We start from the raw sequence: 26,515 nt of genomic DNA, 5'->3' as shown, positions 1-26,515 counted from the left end.
TCATGAGTAGGCTAACTCCATTGTCCTCCAATTGTTACCTCCCTCTGATGGAAAATGGTGCTGAAAAAACACCCACAGCCACAGGGCAGTACGTCCTGCAGTCCAAGTAACTTGGTGTTTCTTTCTGTCCCATCTTGTCTCCTTGTTTATCAAATAGTTTTAGTGATATATCTACAGGGTTAGAAGTAAGGGAACGTGAGAACATTTCAAGTCTATCCCCATTTCTGACCACAAAGCCACATTGGGAAAAACCCTAAGCAAAGAAAACAGGACTAAAGGAATAAACCGTGTTTAGGTTTAGAAATGTGTCATGGCATTTTTTATTCAAGTTATGCATAATCTTCCAACTTGATAGTTTCTGTTTGAACTTTATGACATTATCAGATCACTGGCACATCAGCAGTAGCATGGGCGGCACAGGGAGGGAAACCGGACATGATTACCAACAGAAGTAGGAGGGACGAGTTTTAGCCAGTTGTAAAAATGCACTGATGATCAGGACAGAGCCCCTGACATTGCCATGCTGCTTAAACACCATCCTATGGGGGCTCCACACAAAGTGCAACTCTATGCCCACTCGTATTATTCCTGTGTTCGTTAAGGATAGGATCGTGTGCCCACCGACATGGGTGGAGCAGCCTAAAAGGAGGTCGAAATGGCCCACGGAAAAACAAGCAAGCAACATGGGAAAACACAAGAGAGAAAAATAAATAGATCATGGGATAAAAAAACAAAAAACATAATACATTATCTTAAAATGTTCCTTTCACTTGTCGCTTCTTTTTGTGTGTTTAATATATATCCTAAACACACGGCTTTGTACATTTTGGTATAGTTCTCTTTCTTGCAGGGATGACTAGGAGTAGAGAGAAATGGGAGGGGAGGCACAGGGCGACCCACAGCAATTGGAGTGGGGACACGCGGGGGTGGGGGGGCTGGATTTGGGACAGTCCCTCATCCCTGATTGCCTTGTGCTGACGGAGAGGCGGGAAGAGAAATCCAGAGACACCCCCCTTCCTCCAACTGTCTCTCGCTCATGCTCAGTCTCTCGGGGAGAACCATGGTGGGAGGAGGAAGAGGGTACTCAGCAGTTGAGTGGACAAGCTAAGAGGACATCCAGGTCAATGAGACAGCAGGGAGGCAAGAAATCAACCCTTCCATCTTCACCGTCTCCCTTACGGCCTGACGCAGGGGCCTGGGAGGGGAAGGGGTTGAAGTTCCACAACTATCTTTTATCTAGGAAACAAGATAATAACAGAAAGGGCCAGGGCAGTCAGACCTTAAACAATAACTCAGCTGTCACACCTCAGATGCTCATGGGTTTTCTAATAAACACAGACACTGAAATCACTAAGACTAGAGCCATGTTACCTTTGTTGATGTCCGTGTCTGTCGATGACCTGGCCGGCCTCTGGCGTAGTAGACTGTGATACTTGGCCTCTACCTCCTGATAGAAAACAGACAAGCAGGGAACAGTCCGCAATCAGATTTGATACGCATGAACGTAAAATGTACAATCAACGTTACTAATTAACCCTTATCCTACAATTTCACTGTCCCGCGGACATAATAACATAATACACAAATCTCCATCAAAATCTGTCTGTTTAAACTAGAGACACGGGCTGCATCTCAATCAACCGTATCCGCCGATATCGCCCTTGCGCATCTGCGGTGAAAGGTGGCAGAGCTAGAGTGGTGTTTGTCAGACCATGAGACATCCCGAAAATCGTTCTCACGAAAACGTCTCCAGCGTCCAAACAGTTTGGCCTACAAAAGTATTATGACCACTCTATTGAAAAGTGAGATGCTCTAGGACGCCCACAAGACTCGTCTGAAGTCGGTACAGCCTATTCTACCAACTTCTGTGTGTAGTGTCCAAACAATTTGGGCTACACACTATGACCCCTCTGTGGACATCTGAGACTCGATGGTGTCCTCCGTTTTGCTCTAGGACGCCCACAAGCCTCACAAGACTTGTCTGAAGGGCCACGGTACCAGTAAAAGAAAAATCATGGAAGTATATATGGAGATAGTTTAGTGTGTAAAATGAAGGGGATAAATAACATGTAAAACAACAACATTTAAATAGTTTCCTGATCTTTCTTATAAGTCTCAGATATAGGACAGAAACTTTACAACAAACCTAATTTAGATTGTTTTGCCACCATCTGTTGTTCCATGTATTGAATCTGTTATTCAATGCGTTTCAACGGCTAATAGCAGTAGTGCCAAACGTCAATGTTTCATATTTTGTTTTTCATATCTTAAGGGGTCTTAAAATCAAATAGCTAAATGATCCTTGGTATGACCATCTTAAAACAATTCCATGTTAGCTTAAGACTCCCCCCCCCAAACCAGTCAGATAGTCAGTCAACCAACCAATCACCTAGTCAACCAACCAGTCACCTAGTCAGTAACCCACCCACCCAACCAACCAACCAGCAGTCATTCAACCAATAAACCAGTCAACCAACCAGTCAGTCAGTCAACCAGTCAGTCAGTCAACCAATCAACCAACCAGTCAGTCACGAAAGTTAGTCAACCAACCAACCATTCAGTAAGCAAATCATCCAGTCAGTCAACCAATAAACCAGTCAGTCAGTCAGTCACAAACCAACCAACCAACCATCCCACCCACCCACGTGTGCGTACCTTGAGGTGGTTGAGGTTGGTCTGCAGGTTGCGGAGGTGGGACAGGACCTGTCGGCTGAAGCTGGAGATGCTACCTGCCTGTGAGGCAGAGGAGAACCTCAGGCTGATCCCAGAGTCTCCTGCCCCGCAGCCCCGTGAGGCGCTCAGCTGCTTCCCGGTGGCCTGGAGGTCATCGTCCGTGCTGCTCTCCCCCGAGCCCCCGTAGCCCTCCAGGACCAGGTACCCTGCTGGGAGACGCAACAACAGGGCCCAACTCATTAGGCACCAAAGGGATGAAAACGGACTGAAACAACTTGTCCATTTGTTTTTTGTCACAAAATGTTTTGCTACAAGGTGCCCTAATGAATATGATCAAGCTGAGTCCCTGCTGTTCAGCACACCTACGCACTGGAGGTCCTCAAACCTAGTTATCTAGCACAGGGTTCTTTAATACTGGGGAACCCAAAAGTGACAGGGGTGCCTATTTCTGTTCTTCTCCAGCACCAACACTCTCCTTATTCAACACAAGGACTGGGAGATTGGTTGGTTGAATCAGGTGTGTTGGTGCTGAGCTAGAACAAAAATGTGCAATCTCTCGCTCACTCACACACGACCGCAAGCTCACCATAATCCTCGGGGGACTCAAAGAAACCCGTGTCCCCAGACACCAGGTCCTGAGCAGGGTCCTCAGGGTGGCTGGCCTGGGTGCACATCCCGGAGCCTTTCTGCACAGCCACCCGGGCACGGCTGTCCACGGGGGTCCTCAGGGACATGGTCCTGAGAAGACGCCCGCCCCTCGAGGAGGAGCGCCCGGCGCCTTCGCCGTCCTCCTGCAACATGAGCTGGGTCACCAGGACCTGCTTCAGCGCCGACACTAGAGGAGAGAGGGGACAGATACGGTTAGACCAATGGAGGAGTGTGTGTGATTCGAGATGAATTGATTCCCCACCAAATAAAATCTATATAAGTAATGTATGTTTAGGGCGGAGCGCTATCCCTGACCAACCGGCCTGACCGGGTTCATATAACTCTAACTAGAGTTTTTCCTGGCTAGAAAAGTTTTGATGATTGAGGCAGATGTCCTTTCACTCACATGTCTTTAAGGCATCGTCAGCCCTAGAAGGACTGAAGCCTAGCCCGTCCGATTCGCTGATCCCATCTACGGCCATGCGGAAGGGCAGCCTATCTGCAAAGTCCGGGTCCCCGTAAGGCCCCTCCTCCCGGCTGGGCTCCTCCTCTTCGGGCTTGAGTCCTACAAAGGGGTTGGCATCTGGGAGAGAGGTCTGCATCACGCCACCAGAGGCAGCGCTGCACTCTTTATCTGGGGAGAGAACAAGGACACTTTTACGTGCATTTCGGTCAAATCTAAATACTACTGAAGCATGTTACCAGTGGAGGCTGGTGGAGGGTGGAACGTAATAGCTGGAATGGAATACATGGAAAGGTATCAAACACATCAAGCCAGCTTCATACATTCCATTCCAGCTATTGAAATAAGCCCGTCCTCGATTCTAAAGCGATATCAGCCTCCACTGCACATTACACAATGTCACTAACTGCTACTGAAAAGCTCTCAAATACACTGATCACTCTAGACGGGGGAACACGGGTGAGGTGCTAGTTTAGTTACCTATAGACTGGCTACTTCCAGAAGAGATGCGGTCCGGGTCCTTACTGAGTCGGGCTACGTCTGCAGCGATGATCTCCACACCGTCTCGCTCTCCACTGGTACGGTGGGAAAGAACACAGAGTCCGTATCAGGAGAAGCAAGGTCATGGTCATCATGCAATACATTTGCTGATGAATGAAACCAAAAGACACCAAAGACGTTTTATACTGAGAGGAGGAACGTACTCTGTTTGAGGTAAGTGGATGCCGCTGTGTGGATTCACTTTCATGGCGTCCGCTCTCTGGGTGATCTGCCGCTGCCACCTGGATGGAGGGAGGATAACAATTCACAGGCAGACAGAGGCGAGTAGACTGTGGATATAAAAGTGTCCCTTACCTCAGACCTAGGACCAGATAACCGATAACTAACTGCATTGCTAACCTTAACTATTAAGACAGGTAAGAAAAAGATCTGACCCTGTATCAGTGGTTAGGGGCAACTCCTACCTTCTCTACCTACAGTGAATTAAGGTAAACTTTAAATGGGGGTTTTAAGTAGTGGTTATAAATGACTAAACCACAGTGTCAGGAGGACTCACATTCTCTGCTCTGATACGGTCTGGGCCATCAGCTCGTAGATCTGTGCCCCGTTGTCCGACATTGAGAGAACAAAGAACGACTTGTTGTCTGTTGGGAGAGAGAATAGCAGGAAAACAGGGTCAGACTCCTGGCTGCTTCTCTAAATCACACACTATTCCCCATATAATCCACTACTTTTGACCACAGTCACATAGGGCTGCCACATAGGGCTCTGGTAAAAGTCGTGGACTATATAGGGGCATAGGGTGTGATTGTGTTAACAAGGTTGGATCTAACAAACAGATTTCAATAGAACACTAGAATGGGTATTGGCGTTCCATGGAAGCATGACTACAGGGCGGCCATCTTTGTCAGGGAAACTAATAGTATGATTGCATCTATATGGTAACTCACCTGTGGCCACAGAGCGCACCAGCACCGCATTGAGCTTGATGATGGGGCTGAAGATGTGCTTGGTGTCGGCGGTGCCCGACAGGTTTTTGCTGTGGCACTTGAGGACGAGCCGCTCGTCCTGCTTCTGCAGCAGCACCAGGATGTCCTCCAGGAGCAGGGTGTACAGCTCTGAGACCAGAAGAGGGGATTTAACCACAGAATTACATAGAACACTTCAATGGACATAGACGTCACAATTATATTAGTATTAGATCTCATTAGGCGAGAATCGTGTTTGTTTTGTGATTTCTCCCATTACATCATATGGTTTGTCTTAAGGGCCAGGAGTTTTTCTTAACCACATGACCTGACATGGAATTAGTTCGGGCCCTGTCTGCAGTTGTAGTGTACAACTAGGGCCAAGAGTTTTCCCCGGTTGGATCACATTGGTCAGGAAAATCCTCCTGGCCCTACTTATCCACATAAACGCCTGATGAAGTCGTAAGCGTACCAATAGTCTTGTCCTTGTTGACCTTCCATGACAGTGGTCCCTCGTGGACCATCTTCTTCTTGGTCAGGTCCAGGTTCTGAGTGTGGAGGGAGTTAAGGTCAAAGGTCAGATTAGCTGGGTTTATTTGTTTAGTCAGATCCCCATTAGCTTTCACTTTGGAAACAGGTACTCTTCCACGCCAAAAAATGGAGCTGCATGACCTAGTCCAATTTCAAGCACTACCAGCTGACATTTAAACAAAACATTTCCCCTTTAATAACTGCAGTGGCTCCCTCGCAGAAACTGAAGCAAAAATGTTGCTTCAAGTCAATTGTGGGTAGCCTGCAGACTAATAAGCTTTGAGAAATGCTTTATAGATCGCCTCACCTTGAGCTCTGTAATCATGGGGTTCTCCGTCTGCTTCAGAGACGAGAGGTCTAGCCGCCTCTGGTAGTCCTCCAGCCTCTGTGGAAAGAAAGAGAGAGAGAGAGAAAGAGGGAGAAAGAGAGAGAAAAAGTGGGCAAAAGAGAGAGCAAAAGAGAAAAAGAAAGCGAACAAGAGGGAGAAAGAGAGAGAGAAAGAAAGACAGGCACACAGAAAAACAGCCGTAAGCTGGATGCTCTGCTGCTACAGGCAGTATTAGACTAACCAAGAGACACAAACCCCATATTCTCTCTGCAATAAATCACCTGCCATCATCTCTGCTGGCTCTAAGAGGAACAGTGGGAGGACAGATTTCAGAGTGGCTGAGAAGCCTTCTAGGCAGAACAGGGGTGAAATGAGACAGGGGAGATGTGGGAGACAGAGGGGATAGGCTGTGCTTCCGTACCCGCCGTTCCCAGATGACGCTAAATCACACCTACTTGTTTGTTTTCAGACTCCTTCACCGCTTGGTTGACGTGGTTGAGAATCTTCCTGCAGCAGTCGCCTGCCTTCTTTACCTTGTCTTTCTCCACGGTGTCATCTGGAATGAAATTACAAGAGAGAAAGGGTGATGAAGATTCTGTGGAGAAAAACGAGAAAAAAAACACCTCTGTGGGGTACTGCCCAGCAAATGGATATTTTCCTGCTCCCATTAGCAGCCAATCATATTCGGAAATGAAGACCGAGTAGAGGTCATTAACATTCCTTAACAGCTGGTTCTACTTTATGTTTAGTGCATTATATTTCCGCGAGGGAGAACTAAACCAGAGCCAAGATTTAAAATGATGGGACCCAAATAATGCGAGAACATCTCCCAAAATGTGCATTACCGACTTTGGAAAATGCCAAAATAATCATCTCAGTTTAACCGAGAGCACAGATTTAATTTGAGCCGGGCTGGCAGCTCCTAACACACACAGGCGCGCATACACACACAGGCGCACTGACACCAACAGGCGCACTGACACACACACACACAGAGAAAGAAAGGGTGGTCACTGGAGCACCACAGTGGAAGGACACTGCTATCATTAACGTTGATGTAAGCGCGCTGCCCTGCATCACTGTGATGGCCTAGTCCGCTTCAAGCCCAGTGCCATCACCTCATTGTCAGAGTCTAGTACCCTTTTTACATTACCATACCAAACACAACCAACCCGTACTGTGCTGGCTCATAGGGCGGCGCATGGGGGCCCAGTGTCGTCCGGGTTAAGGGAGGGTTTGGCCACGGTAGGCCTTCATTGTAAAATAAGAATTTGTTCTTAACTGACTTGCCTCGTTAAATAAATGTATTTGTATGTATTTTCACATTCTTGTACTAGCACGGTTCCAGCAACTATGGTGGGTGTGTAGTCAGCCCAGTACAGTGCAGCTTGGCTTAGTAGAGTGGACGAGGTATAGGAGTGTGTGTGTGTGTGTGTGGCCTACCTGTGTACTTGGCGATGTTCTCCAGTAGGAGAGGGTACTTGGTGAGCCTCTGCATCTCTACAGGAATGATGTCCTTCAGTTGGAGTCTTCGACACAGTCGGTTACTCTCAGCCTCCTGCAAAAGCACAGTGAAGTTAGGTAAGAATGCCACAGGAATGATGAAAAGAGCAACAACACAGGCACGATGTGTCCTTCTCGCTCATGTATATACTTCGCCCACCAGTGACTGTGGCTGTGACAGAGCTACATCTTGAATGGTTACTTTCTACAACTTCAACGTTTAATTTACTTAAAATGAATTTGAACAAATCATTTTCAAATGCTACCATTGAACTACACAAGCTTCCCTCATACATCCCATTCCCTGTCATATACATTGTACTGTACAATCTGCAGAAGTTGATTACATAGTCAAATACCTGACCTAAACCTCAAGTAACAGGCAGTGCCAAATAGCCCCGTGTGTGCACTCCAGTACCTGCGCTGCCCTCCCCCCTGTCCTTATCTCCTCCTCTTCTCTCCTCCATTCCTCCACTTACCTGCATGAAGGAGGTGAAGCGCGAGTCCTTCTTCTGCCTGCTCTTGATGAGCTCCAGAGCGAAGGGCTGGTTGCTGCAGAACGTGCCCACCGCCTGCTTGATCTTCTCCTCCTCGCCCCCGCTGAACTGGAAAACAACACAGGCGAGCCAGGCGAATCGGGGTCAGTCGCCATGGCAACTCCCTGCCGCCAAGCCAAGCCCTTGGTCCTTGCATGTGTGTGTGTGTGTGGTGTCACAGTGCCAGATCGATGGGGAGAGGGGGGGGTTCTAAATCTGCCTCTACATGCTTTAGCCAATTCCCTCTGACTATCATTGCTGTCATGAGTCTGTCATAGCTTTATGTTGGTTCTCATGGTTGTCTCCGCCCGTGATAGCTGATGTGTGGTGAGAGTTCTGGCACAACTGGCTGCCGTGCACCGCCTGAGCGGGTGCTTCACACTGGCGGTGGATAAGGCGAGTTTCCCCTTTCTATGGAAGCACTTTGAGCATTTGGAAAAGCGCTTTAGAAATCCAAAGAATTGTTATTAAACATGTATAGACAGAGGGGTTTTTGCTAAAGCACGTGTAGATCTGGGACCAGGTTGGTGGATGGGTTCCGCCAGTCCATCTGTGCCACACTACACTTTAACGATTTTACATCCATTCTGCAAAACACAGCGACCATCTTCACCCTCCAGTTCATTGCCAATTAAAAAGATAAGCAATCCCATGAAACAAAGTGGATGTTTATTCCGCAGTGAAAAGTAATTTCAGGCAACAGCACAGCTTTCGTGGTTCGTGAGAGAGAAAGACTTCTCTCCAGCAACACAATTATTACATGATTCATATTCCGCCGGGGAAAAGGCTTCAAAAGAAAAAGAAAAGAGATGTACTCACCCAGGACAGCAAGTCGTCTCCTATTTGGTCGATTACGGACGTCTCACTCCTTTTCCGGATTGCTGCCATTTGCTCAGATATCAAAACTGAAAAATGAAAGGGAATGTAAGAGGGTCATTCTGACTGACATTGTGTCTGAGTGCGTGTGTGTGTGTGTGTGTGTGGGGGGGGGGTGCATGTCATATCAAAGTGGGAAAGTGTGTGTGTATGTGTACATGTTTGTGGTTGTGCATGTACATTCCTGTTTGTGTGTGTGTGTGTGTGTGTGTGTTTGCTTATGTCCACGCGTGCAAGTACCATGCAGTTGAACAATGTCCCCCAGGTTGGTGAAGATGTTCTTGATGTCGGCAGGAGGCAGTATGCCCTCTCTGGTGAGCTTCTGGTAGAAGATGTTGTCCAGCACTTTGAGCATCCGCAGGTGGGCCCTCTCAGTGTAGAACAGCTCTGTAGACATAGACCGACAGCGTTCATCACTATTGTAGACTGAATGACTACATTAGGCAACCATAAATAAGCGATAAACAGTGATAACGAAAACGGTTACTTCAGCTTGTTCTTCGGGGGTTTTGGCCCAGGTTCCTACTAGGAAAGATGCATTTGTAAAAGTGACAAATTAATAAAGTTTATTTGATTGAGTTTGCAGTGGTTACCACACCCTACACTGTTAGTGTATGTCTGTTCATTGCACTCTTAACTCTTTACACTCATACCTATATACGGGTTAAAAATTGCAGATTTGGACACTGATAAGCCCCTAAATGGGAACGCGGTGGCTATACAGTAACATGCTATACATGACGTCAGATCTCAAGGTCTCCGCTTCACAGCGCAGTTTTTTTTTATACTGACAGCGGTTCTGAACTTGAACACAACAGCGACAAGAAGTTGCTCCCATCCCTCCCGATACTTTGGAAACATGTTTTGTTGTCGGAGTGAGGGAAATATTGTAAATAAAAGAGGGCTCGATGTATTTTGAAATATGAGACGTTGAGGATTATAATAAATACCACTGATGTCATACAAGCAAGCCAAGCACCCGTTAGTCCAACTGGGCACTTCATATTTCCATATCATAAAACTAATTTAAGTGCCAACGTTTATGATCACTACGCTTGATGTACAGTTACAAGATGACATGGCGTCATAAATGAATATTTCTGGTGGATTTCCTCAGACTTAATTGAATGCACTCTATTCTATGCGCACCAAAATGACAATCTGCATCTCTGAATTGACTTGTGAAAGCCTAACACCGTAAGATTGTAATTTAGCTAACCATGTTGACAATACAACATGCTTTCAAATGATGCCGACCCGACTGCGATTTATAATGGACCGTTTTTGGAATGAGTAAACAACAACAGTAAATTGTGTGAAGGCGGGGATGCAGGGCTGTGTTCCAAACAAAACAACTACACGTCTGCTTGCTGTAGTTCCTCAACGGCACATCTAGGAACGCTCAAAATGGCACCTTAAAGTTGAAGACTATTCATTGAGTTGAAATTACATAGGACCTGTTCACACTTTGGAGAGGTGTGTAGCAACTTGGAGACACCAGTTAGACCTCTCACTCAAACCCATGTCATTTTTTTGTTGTCTTATCTTGAACCTACCCCAAATTTACCATGAATATTCTTGTCACTGACTGTATCCAGATTATTTTCAGATTTTGTTATCAACAAATGCGGCGAAAAGTACAGTAAATATAAAATTCACATAAAATCAATAGTGTAACGTTTGGATTCAGTCTTGTGTCAGATTATCGGTTTTATCCTCAGCTTCAGTCTAATAATGTTTTCATGATCTCCAAACGGTTCCCTTTTGGCTGCTACCATGCATACCAGCATATGCTTTCCATATTTATTCTGTAAGAAATGTTTCAATGTATCCCTATCCATACAGGCCAATTCCCACTAGTGTAAGGGGTCAAACACAGTAATTATTCCTTTTGAACAATAAACTGCCTACTAAAAAAATGAATAACTAAAAACACAGACATACAGTATGTACAGGGCCTTGGGAACTTCCTAATCATGCAAAGCCAAATCACTAGGGCCCAGAGTTTTTCCTGGTCAGGTTACATGGGTCCTAGTTATTTCTATTACGGTGACTGGGTCACAGTTCGAACAGGAAGTTACCGTTAATGACTTCCTGTCTCTTGATCTCGTGGGCCCTGAGTCCAGCCAGGACCTCACGTCCCACCAGCTGCTGCCAGTTGAGGGGGTCGTGCTCAGAGTCCGTGCCTCCTTGGTCGTCATCACTCTGCACCTCCGTAGAAACAAGGCCATCCAACCTGGGAGACAGGCAGCAGCAGTTAGACACTGGTTACAACCTTAAAATACACTGACTAAGATAAATGCAGTCACGAAATATAACAGAAGCTGTTAGAAAATAGCTAAAAACTCATACGGTTTCTAACCATAGCCTACGTCACTTTTGATAGAAGGTAGTCCACATTTTGACCGAAGAGGTTTAGGAGACTAACTCAAAACTATCTGACCATTGTCTTTATCAGAAATAGCAGTAGGTCAGGTCAAAAAGAAAACACTCACCTTCTGATAGACTTGGGTGTTCCTTCAAGGATTCTGTAACAAGAGGATACTATTAACTACGAGGCCTGAATGACAACGCTTCACATACTCATCAAGATGTTCTCCGCCTGCATGAAACAACTACTAACACAACTGTGCACAATAGGGGTATAAAACAAAGTCAAGGGCAGGCCTGGAAAAAACAGTTGTATCTACTGGAATGGAATTACATGTTATATATAGAGGGTAGATTAAAGAAAATATCTAAATGGCACCCTATTCCCTCTTAAGTGCACTACTCTTGACTGGGCCCATAAGCCTTACGCTTTCGCCTGCTTGGGGTCCATCTTACCTGCTCTCCCTGTCCTCCTCCTGCAGCTGGTCCAGGCTGTATGGGCTCAGGCTGTAGTCAAAGTGTGTGTTTGGAGTGTACTGTAGACTGTCCAGGTCTCCAAGACCCTCGCTCAGTTTGAGGAAGGCAGAGTTAGGGGTCAGAACTGAGGAGGAGAGAGACAGGGAGAGCGAGAGACAGAGAGATCAGTTACATTGTACAACTATCAGGCCAGGTGGGGAGACCATTACTACAGCTTAGAGCCGGGACGATAAACCGAAAATTGCCAACCTCTTATTGAAACATTTAGCTGTAATTTTCAGTGATTTTGCTACACAACGTTTCTGAAGATTGTTCTAAAACCATTATTTGGTCGACAGTAATAGCCAATGCATTATGTTGACTCCTGATATGAAAGCACCTGCCTGTCCCCGTTTCGCTGGGACAGGCAGCACATGGAGAATGTAGAGATGCATTCTGAGAAACACAAGAATATGACCGTTGCGCCAAATTGCTATTGCGGGGAAAAGACAGTTTTCAAAGCAACTACCGTTCTAGTTACAGAGAGGAGAGTCATAACTTCCTGTGAATATATGATGTATTTCTCTTAATATTCAGTTCATGGCACCACTTTACAACCGGAGTAGGCTGTAGTGCAGTATAGTTTTGATGCGCTGTGGAGTGGAGCCGAGCACTCCATTTTGGTACATACAGTGCATTCGGAAAATATTCAGACCCCTTGACTTTATTCTTTATCCTTATTCTAAAATGTATTATTTAATCTTTCCCCCTCATCAATCTACACACAATACCCCCTAATGACAAAGCAAAAACAGGTTTTATACATTTATTACAAAGAAAGAAAACGGAAATATCACATTTACATCAGTGATTACAGTCTTGAGTCTTCTTGGGTATGACGCAACAAGCTTGGCACACCTGCATTTTGGGGAGTTTAACCCATTCTTCTCTGCAGATCCTCTCAAGCTCTTTCAGGTTGGATGGGGAGTTTGATGCACAGCTATTTTCTGGTTTCTCCAGAGATGTTCGATTGGGTTCAAGTCCATGCTTTGGCTGGGCCACTTAAGGACATTCAGAGACTTGTCCCGAAACCACTCCTGCGTTGTCTTGGCTGTGTGCTTAGGGTGGTTGTCCTGGTGGAAGGTGAACCCTCCTTCCTGCTCTGGAGCAGGTTTTCATCAATGATCTCTCTGTACTTTGCTGCGTTCATCTTTCCCTCGATCCTGACCAGTCTCCCAGTCCCTGCTGCTGAAAAACATCCCCACAGCATGATGCTGCCACCACCATGCTTCACTGTAGGGATGGTGCCAGGTTTCCTCCAGACGTGACGCTTGGCATTCAGGCCAAAGAGTGGCTTCCGTCTGGCCATTCTACCATAAAGGCCTGATTGTGGAGTGCTGCAGAGATGGTTGTCCTTCTAGAAGGTTCTCCCATCTCCACAGAGGAACTCTAGAGCTCTGTCAGAGTGACCATCGGGTTCTTGGTCACCTCCCTGACCAAGGCCCTTCTCCCCAGAGTGCTCAGTTTGGTCGGGCGGCCAGCTCTGGGAAGAGTATTGGTGGTTCCAAACGTCTTTCATTTAAGAATGATGGAGGCCACCGTGTTCTTGGGGACCTTCAATTCTGCAGACGTTTGTTGGTACACTTCCCCAGATCTGTGCCGACACAAACCTGCCTCGGAGCTCCACGGACAATTTCTTAGACCTCATGGCTTGGTTTTCGCGCTGACATGCACTGTCAACTTTGGGACCTTATATAGACAGGTGCCTTTCCAAATCATGTCCAATCAATTGAATTTACCACAGACTCCAATCAAGCTGAAGAAACATCTCAAGGATGATCAATGGAAACAGGATGCACCTGAGTGGAATTTCGAGTCTCATAGCAAAGGGTCTGAATAGTTATGTAAATAAGGTATTTGTTCTTTTATTTGTAATACATTTGCAAACATTTCTAAAAACCTGTTTTTGCTTTGTCAATATGGAGTACAGTGTGTAGATTGAAATAAAAATTATTGAATCCATTTTGGAATAAGGCCGTAATGTAACATTTAGAAAAAAGGGAAGGGGTCTGAATACTTTCCAAATGCACTGTATCGCCCAGCTCTACTACAGCTACAATGACCCAAAAAGAATAGGTAATATTGACAGCTAACAATTAGAACATAAAACCAAATACAAAGTTAGAGATGTCGGGATTCAGGAATTTAGAGAGCGCCGCAGACAAACCGTGCTCCTCAAACACTATGGGGAGCGTAATTGGTCTCGCGTTGCTTGCGCTTGATATAGTATGTGGTCTAGAGACTAGGGTACTTGGTTTAGAATTCAGTATGTGGGAATTGTGCTAGCTAGAGAGTTTAGTAGGTGCTAGCTAGAGTCTTGTACAGTATGTGGTAGTTCAGGGCCGCACCAAACTCAGAGTCTCTGCTGCCTCCGTCAGAGGCGTGGCTGTTGGTGGTGCTGTTGGTTGGCGAGGTGGCGTTGGTATTGGAGGAATGTGTGAGCTCTGAGCCCTCGCTGGATTGACTGGCCGTCAGGCGACCCGCCTCCAGGTGCTCCACGGCCCCCAGGCAGGGCTGGGACAGCTGCTTCTGGGGCCGCGGCTTGTTGAGGTCCATGGCCTTGCCGACTGCTCACACAGACAAGACAGGCAGACAATCAGTCAGAGAGACAGGCAGGAAGCACACATACAGACAGACAGACAGACACAGAGGTATAGCAGGAGTCAATACTATAGGATCTGTTTACTTCTCTGCTGCTCCTCCTTTTTTCCATAGTAACACAATGATTTGTTTTGAATGTGGGTGATGATAACCATCTACCAATACAAATGCCTCTCCAGGGGTTCAGTAAATTGGGAGACCTATAGTATACTAGTGTTGATCACTGTTGTTTATCTTAAATGACTAAATGAAAGCCAAGTGTTGTTTATAACGCAGACAGACTCACTGGACGTGGGGTCGACGCGGCTGGGCCGGCGCTGAGGCCCGAGGATGCTGGGAAACCTGGTTCGTTTTACCTTCTCCTCCCCTCCCTCCTTCTCGGTCTTGACGCTCTTCTGTTGATCACAGACATCACATGATCAGTCAGTAAGAGAGATATAGCAGGGGGTGACGGTTAATAAACCGAGCTAGCTTAGCGGAGGGTTCAGTGTAAGGGTAGGCTCATACCTTGATCTTGGGGAGGAAGTTCAGGCGGACCCTTTTGGACTCTAGGCCCCGTGGCTCTTTGACTTTCACTCCAAGGTGCTTCATGTACGCGAGGATGACATACTGCATAGTAGTGCTGCAACAACAGACCAATGAGGATTCCGGATTTAGAGACCCAGGCTCAATTGCCATATTCTCGGTTTTCTATCAATGGAACAGATTGGGATGAAGTTGAAGTGAACTACATGTTGACGTGTCTTTAGCGTGGCTTTGACCATATGCTGTGAAAACGAGTGACGGCGGCGGGCAAGATGTCGTGTCCATTCATTAATCATTTGGGATATGCCGGGACCATATGGCATTTGAAATAAGGTCGTTGCGCAACGTCGGAAATAGTCCCTTATGAATCTAAACGAACTAGAGAAATGTCATTTGTTATTAAAGGAGGTTGGCCAAGAGCTCATGTAGCTAGATTGCCCCCTGGTAAAGAGATACTCCACATATACAACGTGACTTCTGTTATAATGTTAACTGCTCAACCTCAAAATCATCTAATATGATGTTCTTGTCCTCTTTCTGTGCAGTGAACTGAAACTAGGTGGTTTGTTTCCAGTGTGACATTGAGTAGCAATGACACAGACAGTGGTTAGAAAGGCCAAGAGTCTGCAAGGTCCCAAAATGTCTTAAACCCCTCAAGGAGTACAGTGCACTTCACCACATCCTTCCAAAAGCTCAAAAGTCTGTGCTCCCAACTCTAGCTTTAGAGGATGGAGTGTTCTGTGTGGGTGTGCAGTAAAAAAACACAAAAAACACCCCACATTGAGCACTGAGTATGTTGTGTGTTCACAGCCACAAGTAAGTATCGGTTGTGTTCAGTGGGACAAGGAGGTTCTACATGAATTTGTCCAATTACAGTTATTTTTTTCTGGCTGCAAAATGTTTTGCTACGTTGTGCCCTACTGAACATGATCACGGTCCTCCAGTCAGCCTGTGACCATAAAGTCTTACATTGACAATCCCCAAACATCACACGGACTAAAATCAATGGCTAGTGTGAAATATGTAGGGCTCATATCTGTTCTTTCCAATGGATAAACAAAAAGAGAATCCCCTCACCATTTCTCCTCCTCTGTGGATTGGGTTGTCAACCTAAAATATGTCAAGAAATTCCATTAGAACAAATGATATTACACAGAAAAGGATTTTAACATGTCAGAGAGTACAAAAAGAAGCTCAAACAATTAGACAGAAGTAGTAGACTTCCAATCAATATATTATCAGCCTCAATTCAAATGGGTCAGCAAGTAAAACTCAATGTGAAACGCTGTGAGTGTTGCTACTTACAGGACATCCTCTATCTTGGTGATGATGTTTTCAGCACAGGAGCGTTCTCTCTCCAGTGCTACCCGGTCTCTGACGCGCTCCGTGTCCAGCCGGGCCAGTTCCCCCTCCGCCAGGGTTAGGCCCATACTGCGCTTCTGCCTGCACACCCCACAAACCACGGTGTCAGATCCCACTTACAGTAGGTTTACTTATAACATGCTTACATCAACTTATCGCATACTTATAACAGGATTATAATAACTTAAAGCTTATAAAGACAAACAGTTACACTGTCTACAAGTAAGACTCACTTGCATCTATCTTTACATATGACTAACACAGAGGCACCAATGGGAAAGGCAGACATTTTGGAAGAGCACGAGCAAGGTGACTGACCTGAAGTCCTCCAGGTTCCTCTGGATGTCAGGGAGCAGGGTGTCCTGCATCATCTGGACTAACTGTCGGTTCAGCTCCTCAGGGATCAGCTCCGTCCTCCGCCGGTCTGCACGGCCACCGCACAACAACACAGATAGGAAGTAGGTTGACACAAAAATACAGCTTAAGCTTTGATTTCTCAACAACCGATGTGGGACAGTAGTATTAAATCAAATAATATTTTATTTGTCACATGGTCCGAATACCATGAAACGCTTACTTACAAGCCCTTAACCAACAATGCAGTTCAAGAAATAGAGTTAATAAAATATTTACTAAAAAAACTAAAGTAAAAATCGAATCAATCAAAAAGTAACAAGAAATGTACATAATAATAACGAGGCTATATGCAGGGTGTACCGGTACCGAGTCATGTGCGGGGGTACAGGTTAGTCGATGTCATTTGTAAAGTGACTATGCATAAATAATAAACAGCGAGTAGCAGCAATGTAAATAGTCTGGGTGGTCATTTGATTAGTTGTTCAGTAGTCTTATGGCTTGGGAGTAGAAGCTGTTATGGAGCCTTTTGGTCCTAGACTTGGTGCTCCGGTACCGCTTGCCACGCGGTATCAGAGAGAACAGTCTATGACTTGGGTGACTGGAGTCTGACAATTTTTATTTTATTTGTTAGATTGGTGAAACAACCAACCACACACTTTGAGGCTTTGTGATAATGCTGCTAGTACACCGTTGAAGTAAGGAAACTTGAGTTGGCTCTATTTAGCATTCCATTAGATAACAATGGTCATTCCTCAATATACCCAGATGTGACTTGGCAAGGATTTGTCAGCCAGGGAAACTAATGGAAATGAAAGCAAATACTCACCAAGGTCAAGGGAGATGGACTCGGGAACAGCTACTTTTAAATTCTGTATGAAAATAAAACACATTTAGACGGGCATTGACAAAGCCAGACTTGTTTATATGTGGCTAACAGAAACACCAGAGTAAAAATACTTGACATTTAACAAAAATAGTAAAATGACAAGTGCAGAAGAAGTCCTAAATGTATGCCGTGTGTGTGTTAGTAGTGTATGAGAAAACAAACTACAGAAGAAAACCTCTGGGTCCCTCAAGTACTGCAGTCTTATTGGTCTTAGGCACTACAATATATTGCATTGGGAGTCAACAGAACAGTGGATGAGAGAAATGACGGCTCCAGCTGAGGAGAAATGTATTACTGCAGGGAGAGGGGACTCCTGACAGAATAAACCAATCAAACAAACACACTGCTGTATAGTAACACTAGTGTTGCATATCATACCAACACTGTCAAGGGATGTAGGTGTTTAATCACAACCGATGTGGGGGAGACCATGACTTCTGCCACAGCGCTGTGGGGTTTGTTTCATAACAACAGTGCACTGTGCAAGTCTGTGCTGGCTTAGGGCTGCAGTTTGGATAAAAGCTAGCTGGGATCATGTAGTGACTGTGGATGAAAGCCACTTGAGACTACAGGGCCCGTATTCATAAAGAGTCTCCAAATAGGAGCACTGATCTAGGATCAATTTATCCTTTTAGAGCATACTAAATATGAGTATATGGACAGGGGTTACGTGATCTTAGATCAGCACTCCTACTCTGAGACTCTTGGTGAATGTGGGCCCAGATGTAGGCTAGTTCAACTCAACTCACAGCTCCCCGGTCGATGAAGAAGTTGTGGAAGTCCATGAACACTCGTCTGGTTTCTTTGGAGTTAGTTTGCTTGCACAGGTCAGCGAAGAGGTAGCAGAGCTGAATAGAAACATTTCACATGATCAATGAGAGGTGACACAAACACGTTCTACACCATCATGTCTTTGTGTCAGCACTGCACTGACATCCCTGTATTTTTTTTTATAAACTTCTATTGTTGTCTATAACTGGTCACAACACAAACACGGTCAGGTGAGGGTGAGTGTGTGTGCGCGTGTGTAGGGACTCTTACCAGCGGTGCAGGGTCAAACTGCGAGACGACGTGATGCAGGAACGCTGCCAGGTGGGCAGGTCTGGACTTGAGCAGCTCCATGCTCTGGAAACAGCTGCACTGGCCATTGACCTGAGATACACACAATGTGTGTGTGTCAGAGTGTGTGTGTTACGAGCTAGCTTGACCTCGTTAGAAAATCCTCAGTGAGGCTTGTCAGTCTTTCACCCTTTTAGGGGGAGAGAAATCTGGACAAAAAAACTTCAGCACCCTGGTATGCTTCACAGTGTTTGTAATGAATGTTAAAAACAAACATTTGGGTCAATAGGCCATAATCGGAGCATACAATCTTAATTTTCAAAATGCAAAGAAGTTATATTTTTCCCCTTATTTTGGATGTACCTGTTCTTGATCAGAGTCAAAGCAGTCGTCCTCAGCTCCGATGATCTGGGAGACGAAGCGTGAGGAAGGGCTGCTGACAGCAGAGGGGGACAGCGAGTCCTGGAGGGGTGGGGAGAGGAGCACAGCTCTTATATCTCTCACTCATTGAGCGTTGACTGCTCCGTTCTCTGAAGTAGCTAACAACCTCATATACCATCAAAGGGGTGTTTAATGAAGTTGGCTCAACATCTGCAGAGCATGGGTTATGTTCATTAGACACCAAATGGAAGAGAATTGACTGAAACAGGGAGGGCCTACCTGGACTTGTCCAATTAGAAATGCTCATTTTGGTTTTACGTTGCAAAACATTTAAATGTTTTCAGTTGCATGTCCTAATACACATGAGCCAGGTCTCGATCTCACCAGGTCTGGAGTGTCTTCTGGGTCGGGGGAGTGGCAGGAGTTGAAGCTGTCTCGGGGCGTGCTCTTTGGGCTGTGGTAGGACAACATGTCTCTTTGGCACAGGCTCTCTGGGGAGGCAGGTGCAAAACTGCGAAGAACCTGCAAATGGAGAACATTTGGTAAGCTATCAAACATTCATCTAGCTAGACCTGGGTGGTGTTCATTAGGAACCAAATGGAAGAAACTCGACTGAAACAGGGAGGGATTATCTGGACCTGTCCAATAACAAACACTTGTTTTCTTTATTGGTTGCATGTCCTCTTGAACAGAACCCAGGTTTGGGACACAGCAGTGGGCTGCGGGTTTGTGTTGTAGTGTACTGTTTGCTAGGTGCAAAACTGAAAGTAACACTTACAGGGGACATGGTACTGCTGCTCCACGAGAGGTCATTGCTACTGTCCCCCCTGGAGGAAGGTGTGTGGTCCATGTCCACCATGCTACCGTCATCTCCGTCACCCAGTTGCAGGGCATCCTTAGAATTAAATCACAGTCAGTCACACGCAGAAAATATTAATATTCCCCATAATTGAAAGCAAAAACAAACATGTATTTTGTCTGACTGTAAGCATTGAGCATACATCTATATTGTCATGATTTCAACACACACAGTCTACAGAAATGGAGCAGAACATGCACAGATCAACTACCTATAAATATCATTGCTTAGGGCCAGGCTAAAACTCAGGCCAAAAGATTGTCCTGGTAAGGTTACATAGTCAGGGAAAACTCATTGGACTGATTATGGCACTCACAGAAAACCACAGATTCTCATACTAGCTATTAGTTATTAATACTACATATTACAATAGCCAGAAGCTACTCCTGCGTTGTCTTGGTTGTGTGCTTAGGATCGTTGTCCTGTTGGAAGGTTAACCTTCACCTCCGTCTGAGGTCGTGAGCGCTCTTGGAGCAGGTTTTCATCAAGGATCTCTCTGTACTTTGCTCCATTAATCTTTCCCTCGATCCTGACTAGTCTCCCAGTCCCTGCCGCTGAAAAACATCCCCACAGCATGATGCTGCCACCACCATTCTTCACTGTAGAGATGGTGCCAAGTTTCCTCCAGACGTGACGCTTAGCATTCAGGCCAAAGAGTTTCATCAGTTTATCATGGTCAAAGTCCTTTAGGTGCCTTTTGGCAAACTCCAAGCGGGCTGTCATGTGCCTTTTACTGAGGAGTGGCTTCCGTCTGGCCACTGTACCATAAAGGCCTGATTGGTGGAGTGTTGCAGACACGGTTGTCCTTCTGGAAGGTTCTCCCATTTCCATAGAGGAACTCTGGAGCTCTGTCAGAGTGACTATCAGGTTATTGATCACCTCCCGGACCAAGGACCAAGGCCCTTCTCCACTGATTGCTCAGTTTGGTCGGACTGCAGGCTCTATGAAGAGTCTTGGTGGTTCCAAACTTCTTCCATTTAAGAATGATGGAGGCCACTGTGTTCTTGGGGACCTTCAATGCTTGGTACCCTTCCCCAGATCTGTGCCTCGACACAATCCTGTCACGGAGCTCTACAGACAATTCCTTCGACCTCATGGCATGGTTTTCGCTCTGACATGCACTGTCAACTGTGAGACCTTATATAGACAGGTGTGTGCCTTTCCAAATCATGTCCAAATCAATTGAATTTACCACATGTGGACTCCAATCAAGTTGTAGAAAGATCTCAAGGATGAGCAAAAGTTCTGAATACTTATGTACATAAGGCATTTCGTTTTTTAAATGTTTTATACCCGTTTTTGCTTTGTCATTATGGGGTATTGTGTGTAGATTGTTAAGAAAATGTTTTTATTTAATCCATTTTAGAATAAGGCTGTAATGTAACAAAATGTGGAAAAGGGGAAGGGGTCTGAATACTTCCCAATTGCACAGTACAATATGTTTGTTTTTTATTCTGGGAGGGGGGGGTGCAAGTTACCTGTGCTCCTCCAGTGGCCTTACTGAGCTGCCCCTGCAGCTGTGGAATGTGCTTCTTGGCTTCCTGGATGTCCTTCAGTAGTTTTGGCGTCGGATTCCTGCTGTACTCCTCCTTCATTGCCTGTAGGGAGGGAGAGAGGGAGGAAGAGCAGCAGAGACACTCAGTCAGACAGTCATTGGAATCCAAAGTAGCCAAGTCCATAAAAGTATTTTTGACTTTGAACGGTTTAGACTTGCACTCCTTTTCAAAAGTGTTTCTCAACACACTTGCTGTGGCTATACTGTCCTGGCCCTGTCGTGTTTACACACGTAGCAGCAGTAAAGTGTGCTTAGTGGAGTGTGTAATATGGCTCTGTGAAGCACAGGAGAGAATTATTGGAGGGGAGGTGGTGGGGTTGACTGGTTCTCTTCTGAGTGGCTGTCTGCTAGAGTGACTGTTCTAGTCCAAAACCACAGGAAAAGCCCTGTTCTTATCAACACAAGTCACACACCAGTGTTGTTCTGAACGTCTCAAAACCTACACGAATACAATTCTAGGACAAAGACCATGACTTCACATACTTAAAAATGTAACCTCATCCAAATACAAAACATTGCTTTTCTTGACAGTCGCTCAGTATTTGACCTCATAAGTCCAGAGTGAGCAGTCTCCGAAAAACAATTCATAGACTAGGACCCGTATATATTCACCGTCTCGGGTAGGAGTGGTGATCTAGGATCAGGTCTCCATGAATTCTTAGTCATTATAATCTAAAAGGTTGAACTAAAATCAGCACTCCTACTTTAGACTAGATCAGCACTCCTACTTTAGACTAGATCAGCACTCCTACTTTAGACTAGATCAGCACTCCTACTTTAGACTAGATCAGCACTCCTACTCTAAGACGCTTCATGAATGCCCTGAATTTTGCATATGCCCAAATACTAACCGAGATGGTTTCACCTGCACCAGATAGAACGCTCACCTGCAAATCTTGTTGCTCCTTGGACAACATCTTCTGCAGGATGTCCACCTTTTGGCTGTGTACGCTGTTGTTCTCTTCCTGTACAATGGGAAGGAGAAACACAGCGCTTGTTCAGGACATGGAACCAAACACGCAGTGGAAGAAATTACGTGAAGTAGCAAGGGAGGACAACAGAGTTTTAGTGAGCAAACAAACGTAAACTATGGAAACACACACTGAGGACAGACGGGCAAAGAGGGATGACATGGAGAAGCACAAAGGAGGAATGCATCTCAGAAGACGGTAAAAGGCGAGAGGAGGCGCTCATACCCATAGAGGAGAGGTGATGCGGTCATGGGGGCTGTATGGGCGCTCCCCCGTTGGCTGTCCAGGAGCGTTTGGAGAGGTGACGGGGGACGACCCAGCCTGGGGCCCCGGGAACCCCAGCTTAGCCTCGCTCTCCGACAGGGGGATCTGGGGCAACCCAGGGGGTCGCCCCAACACTGTGAGGGCCACATAGGAGCCCGCTGAAGAAATAAGACGGATACGGAGGTATGGTCAAGAAAAGGTGTATTCGGGAATACTAGGCCTAATTCTGATTATCGTTGCATGACTTTCCTAGCCTGGTACCAGATCTGTTTGTGCTGTATTAGCAACTTCTATGGTCTTTGGAACAACCACGACAAAAATATTAGTTAGAAATACAGCACAAATAGGAACCAGGCTATGACCTTCCGGTGTCAATTACGAACAATAAAACTTTACAATGCTTACATTTGATGAGCTTTACTACTTCCACGTGGTTTGAATGTGTTACTAGGGTCCCGTTCACCTGGAATGAAGTAAAACAGTCATAATGAGAAAATTCATTCAACGCCGCTTGGAAATCAAATTAGTTAATTTCCTGTCCAGCCTAATGTCAATTCAGTAATTCATTCATCCACCCCTCTTCGCACACACCCCAGTGACAGCAATGTTTAGGTTTTTGTGTTTTTTGATGGGATCTAATCCAACCAACAGGTGGCATTGTGGAGCTGGTGTTTTGGCTAGAAGCCTCGGTTCACAAAACAAGCTGTGACTGGAGACTATAAGGATGGCGGCAAGGCACCTGGGTCATGATCAGTAGGCACGAAACGTATCCAATAAGAGCACCAATTTTCATTTCTCTATTTCAAAACATTTTCAGTTTGGTGCCAAATGAACAGGACCCTGCAACTACTATGAAAGGGGTATATATACACTGCTCAAAAAAATAAAGGGAACACTAAAAAAACACATCCTAGATCTGAATGAATGAACTATTCTTATTAAATACTTTTTTCTTTACATAGTTGAATGTGCTGACAACAAAATCACACAAAAATGATCAATGGAAATCAAATTTATCAACCCATGAGGTCTGGATTTGGAGTCACACTCAAAATTAAAGTGGAAAACCACACTACAGGCTGATCCAACTTTGATGTAATGTCCTTAAAACAAGTCAAAATGAGGCTCAGTAGTGTGGGTGGCCTCCACGTGCCTGTATGACCTCCCTACAACGCCTGGGCATGCTCCTGATGAGGTGGCGGATGGTCTCCTGAGGGATCTCCTCCCAGACCTGGACTAAAGCATCCGCCAACTCCTGGACAGTCTGTGGTGCAACGTGGCGTTGGTGGATGGAGCGAGACATGATGTCCCAGATGTGCTCAATTGGATTCAGGTCTGGGGAACGGGCGGGCCAGTCCATAGCATCAATACCTTCCTCTTGCAGGAACTGCTGACACACTCCAGCCACATGAGGTCTAGCATTGTCTTGCATTAGGAGGAACCCAGGGCCAACCGCACCAGCATATGGTCTCACAACGGGTCTGAGGATCTCATCTCGGTACCTAATGGCAGTCAGGCTACCTCTGGCGAGCCCATGGAGGGCTGTGCGGCCCCCCAAAGAAATGCCACCCCACACCATGACTGACCCACCGCCAAACCGGTCATGCTGGAGGATGTTGCAGGCAGCAGAACGTTCTCCACGGCGTCTCCAGACTGTCACATGTGCTCAGTGTGAACCTGCTTTCATCTGTGAAGAGCACATGGCGCCAGTGGCGAATTTGCCAATCTTGGTGTTCTCTGGCAAATGCCAAACGTCCTGCACGGTGTTGGGCTGTAAGCACAACCCCCACCTGTGTACGTCGGGCCCTCATACCACCCTCATGGAGTCTGTTTCTGACCGCTTGAGCAGACACATGCACATTTATGGCCTGCTGGAGGTCATTTTGCAGGGCTCTGGCAGTGCTCCTCCTGCTCCTTCTTGCACAAAGGCAGAGGTAGCGGTCCTGCTGCTGGGTTGTTGCCCTCCTACGGCCTCCTCCACGTCTCCTGATGTACTGGCCTGTCTCCTGGTAGCGCCTCCATGCTCTGGACACTACACTGGCAGACACAGCAAACCTTCTTGCCACAGCTCGCATTGATGTGCCATCCTGGATGAGCTGCACTACCTGAGCCACTTGTGTGGGTTGTAGACTCCGTCTCATGCTACCACTAGAGTGAAAGCACCGCCAGCATTCAAAAGTGACCAAAACATCAGCCAGGAAGCATAGGAACTGAGAAGTGGTCTGTGGTCACCACCTGCAGAACCACTCCTTTATTGGGGGTGTCTTGCCAATTGCCTATAATTTCCACCTGTTGTCTATTCCATTTGCACAACAGCATGTGAAATTTATTGTCAATCAGTGTTGCTTCCTAAGTGGACAGTTTGATTTCACAGAAGTGTGATTGACTTGGAGTTACATTGTGTTGTTTAAGTGTTCCCTTTATTTTTTTGAGCACACACACACACACACACACACACACACACACACACACACACACACACACACACACACACACACACACACACACACAATTGGCACCCATGGACTTTTCTTAAATAATTCCCTATATTTCTTCTCAAAAAACAATAACATCTTGTTATTGGATTTTCAACATTCCAGAACCAATTTGAACTTAAAAAGGGCAACTCCACCAATTTTCTACCAAATTTGTATTATCTCCAGCACAATACCAGTGTCAACATATGTGAAAATGGCACATTTCTAAGTGAGGAGCAGGAAAATACCCTCCCCTTGGGCTGAAAACTCATTGCAGCTTTTGAAAACCTATTATTTTTTAAAAACGTTTAATCCTACCCTGTGATGTCATGAAATTAGCCGATTATCAAAGTGTTTTGGAGTGCAATGTTCAACCCTGTGGTCCAAACGTGGTTGTGGGTCTTCCAGCCGGACAAAAAACCCAAACACAAAAGCACTCTGGAATGGATCAAGAAGAAACACTGGACTATTCTGGAGTAGCCAGTGAAGAGTCCAGATCTAAATCACATCTATAACCTTTGGCAAGAGCTGAAACAGCAGTTGGTGGAGGGTACTCATCAAACATTGAAGAATTAGAGCAGTTTGATACTGAAAAGTGGGCAAAACTTGCAGTAGAAAGGCGCAGCTAGCTCATTGAAGTTATTTGGGCCAAAGGCTGTGCAACCAAGTACTAGCTCTGTGGTGCCAATAGTGTTGTCCATGCCATTTATCTTGATTTTCTAAATTAAAATTACAAACTCAAAGTTAACAAAAATAAAATTGTTTCTACAACATTGAAAATCCAACAAGGTGTAGAGACCAAAAGTTGTTTTCAATTAAAACTTATTTGAGAATAGGAGTTATTTAAGAAAAGTGCAAGGGTGCCAATATATTTGGCCGCAACTGTATATATTAGTGTACCTTGATGATCCGGTCACCTGTCTGTACACCCGCACGCTCCGCAGCGCCATCTAGGAAACAGAGGGGACGAGAGTCAGGAAAACACAGAACATCCCTTTAGGAGGGAAAAATAACAGTGTATAAGATGAACAACGGCCAATATACCCATTACAATACCACTGTTTGCGCTATAAAAGTAATGTCGAAGTACATCGTAACATATCGTACACCATAACTTGGGGCCTGAGTTTTTCCAGACCTAAAATCGGCAGGAACTCCGGGCCCCTAACCATCACAGTGGTCGTGTGGTGCTGAAGGAGCCCATTAGGCGGCTCCTCCCCAGACATAGGGCTTTAGGAGCCAGAGAGAGGGTTCATTATGGGATAGGATTCAGAGGAATATTATAGGGTCAGGAGACAACCGAGA

General features: G+C 45.8%; 1 protein-coding gene across 6 annotated transcripts in view; it reads right to left on the bottom strand.

Annotated features, from left to right (window-relative positions):
- Positions 1-290: 290 nt before the first annotated feature.
- The window catches only part of arhgef12a (Rho guanine nucleotide exchange factor (GEF) 12a), a 67,188-nt gene continuing 40,963 nt past the window's right edge, over positions 291-26,515 (bottom strand). For all 6 annotated transcript variants that reach the window (XM_071356583.1, XM_071356587.1, XM_071356585.1 and 3 more), the window contains 36 exons: positions 26,111-26,160; positions 23,139-23,196; positions 22,695-22,891; positions 22,386-22,463; positions 21,422-21,541; positions 19,863-19,979; positions 19,469-19,606; positions 19,067-19,165; positions 18,686-18,796; positions 18,394-18,492; positions 17,585-17,627; positions 16,720-16,825; positions 16,345-16,482; positions 16,117-16,149; positions 15,022-15,136; positions 14,801-14,909; positions 14,262-14,480; positions 11,854-11,998; positions 11,523-11,555; positions 11,109-11,263; positions 9,268-9,414; positions 8,971-9,056; positions 8,095-8,220; positions 7,556-7,670; positions 6,568-6,668; positions 6,092-6,169; positions 5,726-5,801; positions 5,236-5,403; positions 4,842-4,929; positions 4,489-4,566; positions 4,265-4,359; positions 3,728-3,955; positions 3,260-3,508; positions 2,656-2,882; positions 1,372-1,447; positions 291-1,236 (listed from right to left, as the gene is read on the bottom strand). In XM_071356583.1, coding sequence (XP_071212684.1) covers positions 1,226-1,236; positions 1,372-1,447; positions 2,656-2,882; positions 3,260-3,508; positions 3,728-3,955; positions 4,265-4,359; positions 4,489-4,566; positions 4,842-4,929; positions 5,236-5,403; positions 5,726-5,801; positions 6,092-6,169; positions 6,568-6,668; positions 7,556-7,670; positions 8,095-8,220; positions 8,971-9,056; positions 9,268-9,414; positions 11,109-11,263; positions 11,523-11,555; positions 11,854-11,998; positions 14,262-14,480; positions 14,801-14,909; positions 15,022-15,136; positions 16,117-16,149; positions 16,345-16,482; positions 16,720-16,825; positions 17,585-17,627; positions 18,394-18,492; positions 18,686-18,796; positions 19,067-19,165; positions 19,469-19,606; positions 19,863-19,979; positions 21,422-21,541; positions 22,386-22,463; positions 22,695-22,891; positions 23,139-23,196; positions 26,111-26,160 — 4,112 coding nt within the window. In that variant the 3' untranslated portion in view covers positions 291-1,225. The remainder of the gene's footprint in view (positions 1,237-1,371; positions 1,448-2,655; positions 2,883-3,259; positions 3,509-3,727; positions 3,956-4,264; positions 4,360-4,488; positions 4,567-4,841; positions 4,930-5,235; positions 5,404-5,725; positions 5,802-6,091; positions 6,170-6,567; positions 6,669-7,555; positions 7,671-8,094; positions 8,221-8,970; positions 9,057-9,267; positions 9,415-11,108; positions 11,264-11,522; positions 11,556-11,853; positions 11,999-14,261; positions 14,481-14,800; positions 14,910-15,021; positions 15,137-16,116; positions 16,150-16,344; positions 16,483-16,719; positions 16,826-17,584; positions 17,628-18,393; positions 18,493-18,685; positions 18,797-19,066; positions 19,166-19,468; positions 19,607-19,862; positions 19,980-21,421; positions 21,542-22,385; positions 22,464-22,694; positions 22,892-23,138; positions 23,197-26,110; positions 26,161-26,515) is intronic.

Source organism: Salvelinus alpinus, chromosome 21 (assembly GCF_045679555.1).
Source record: "Salvelinus alpinus chromosome 21, SLU_Salpinus.1, whole genome shotgun sequence".
Classification (NCBI taxonomy): domain Eukaryota; kingdom Metazoa; phylum Chordata; class Actinopteri; order Salmoniformes; family Salmonidae; genus Salvelinus; species Salvelinus alpinus.
The sequence above is the reverse complement of the archived record's forward strand: the minus strand, read 5'-3'. Positions and strand labels throughout refer to the sequence as shown.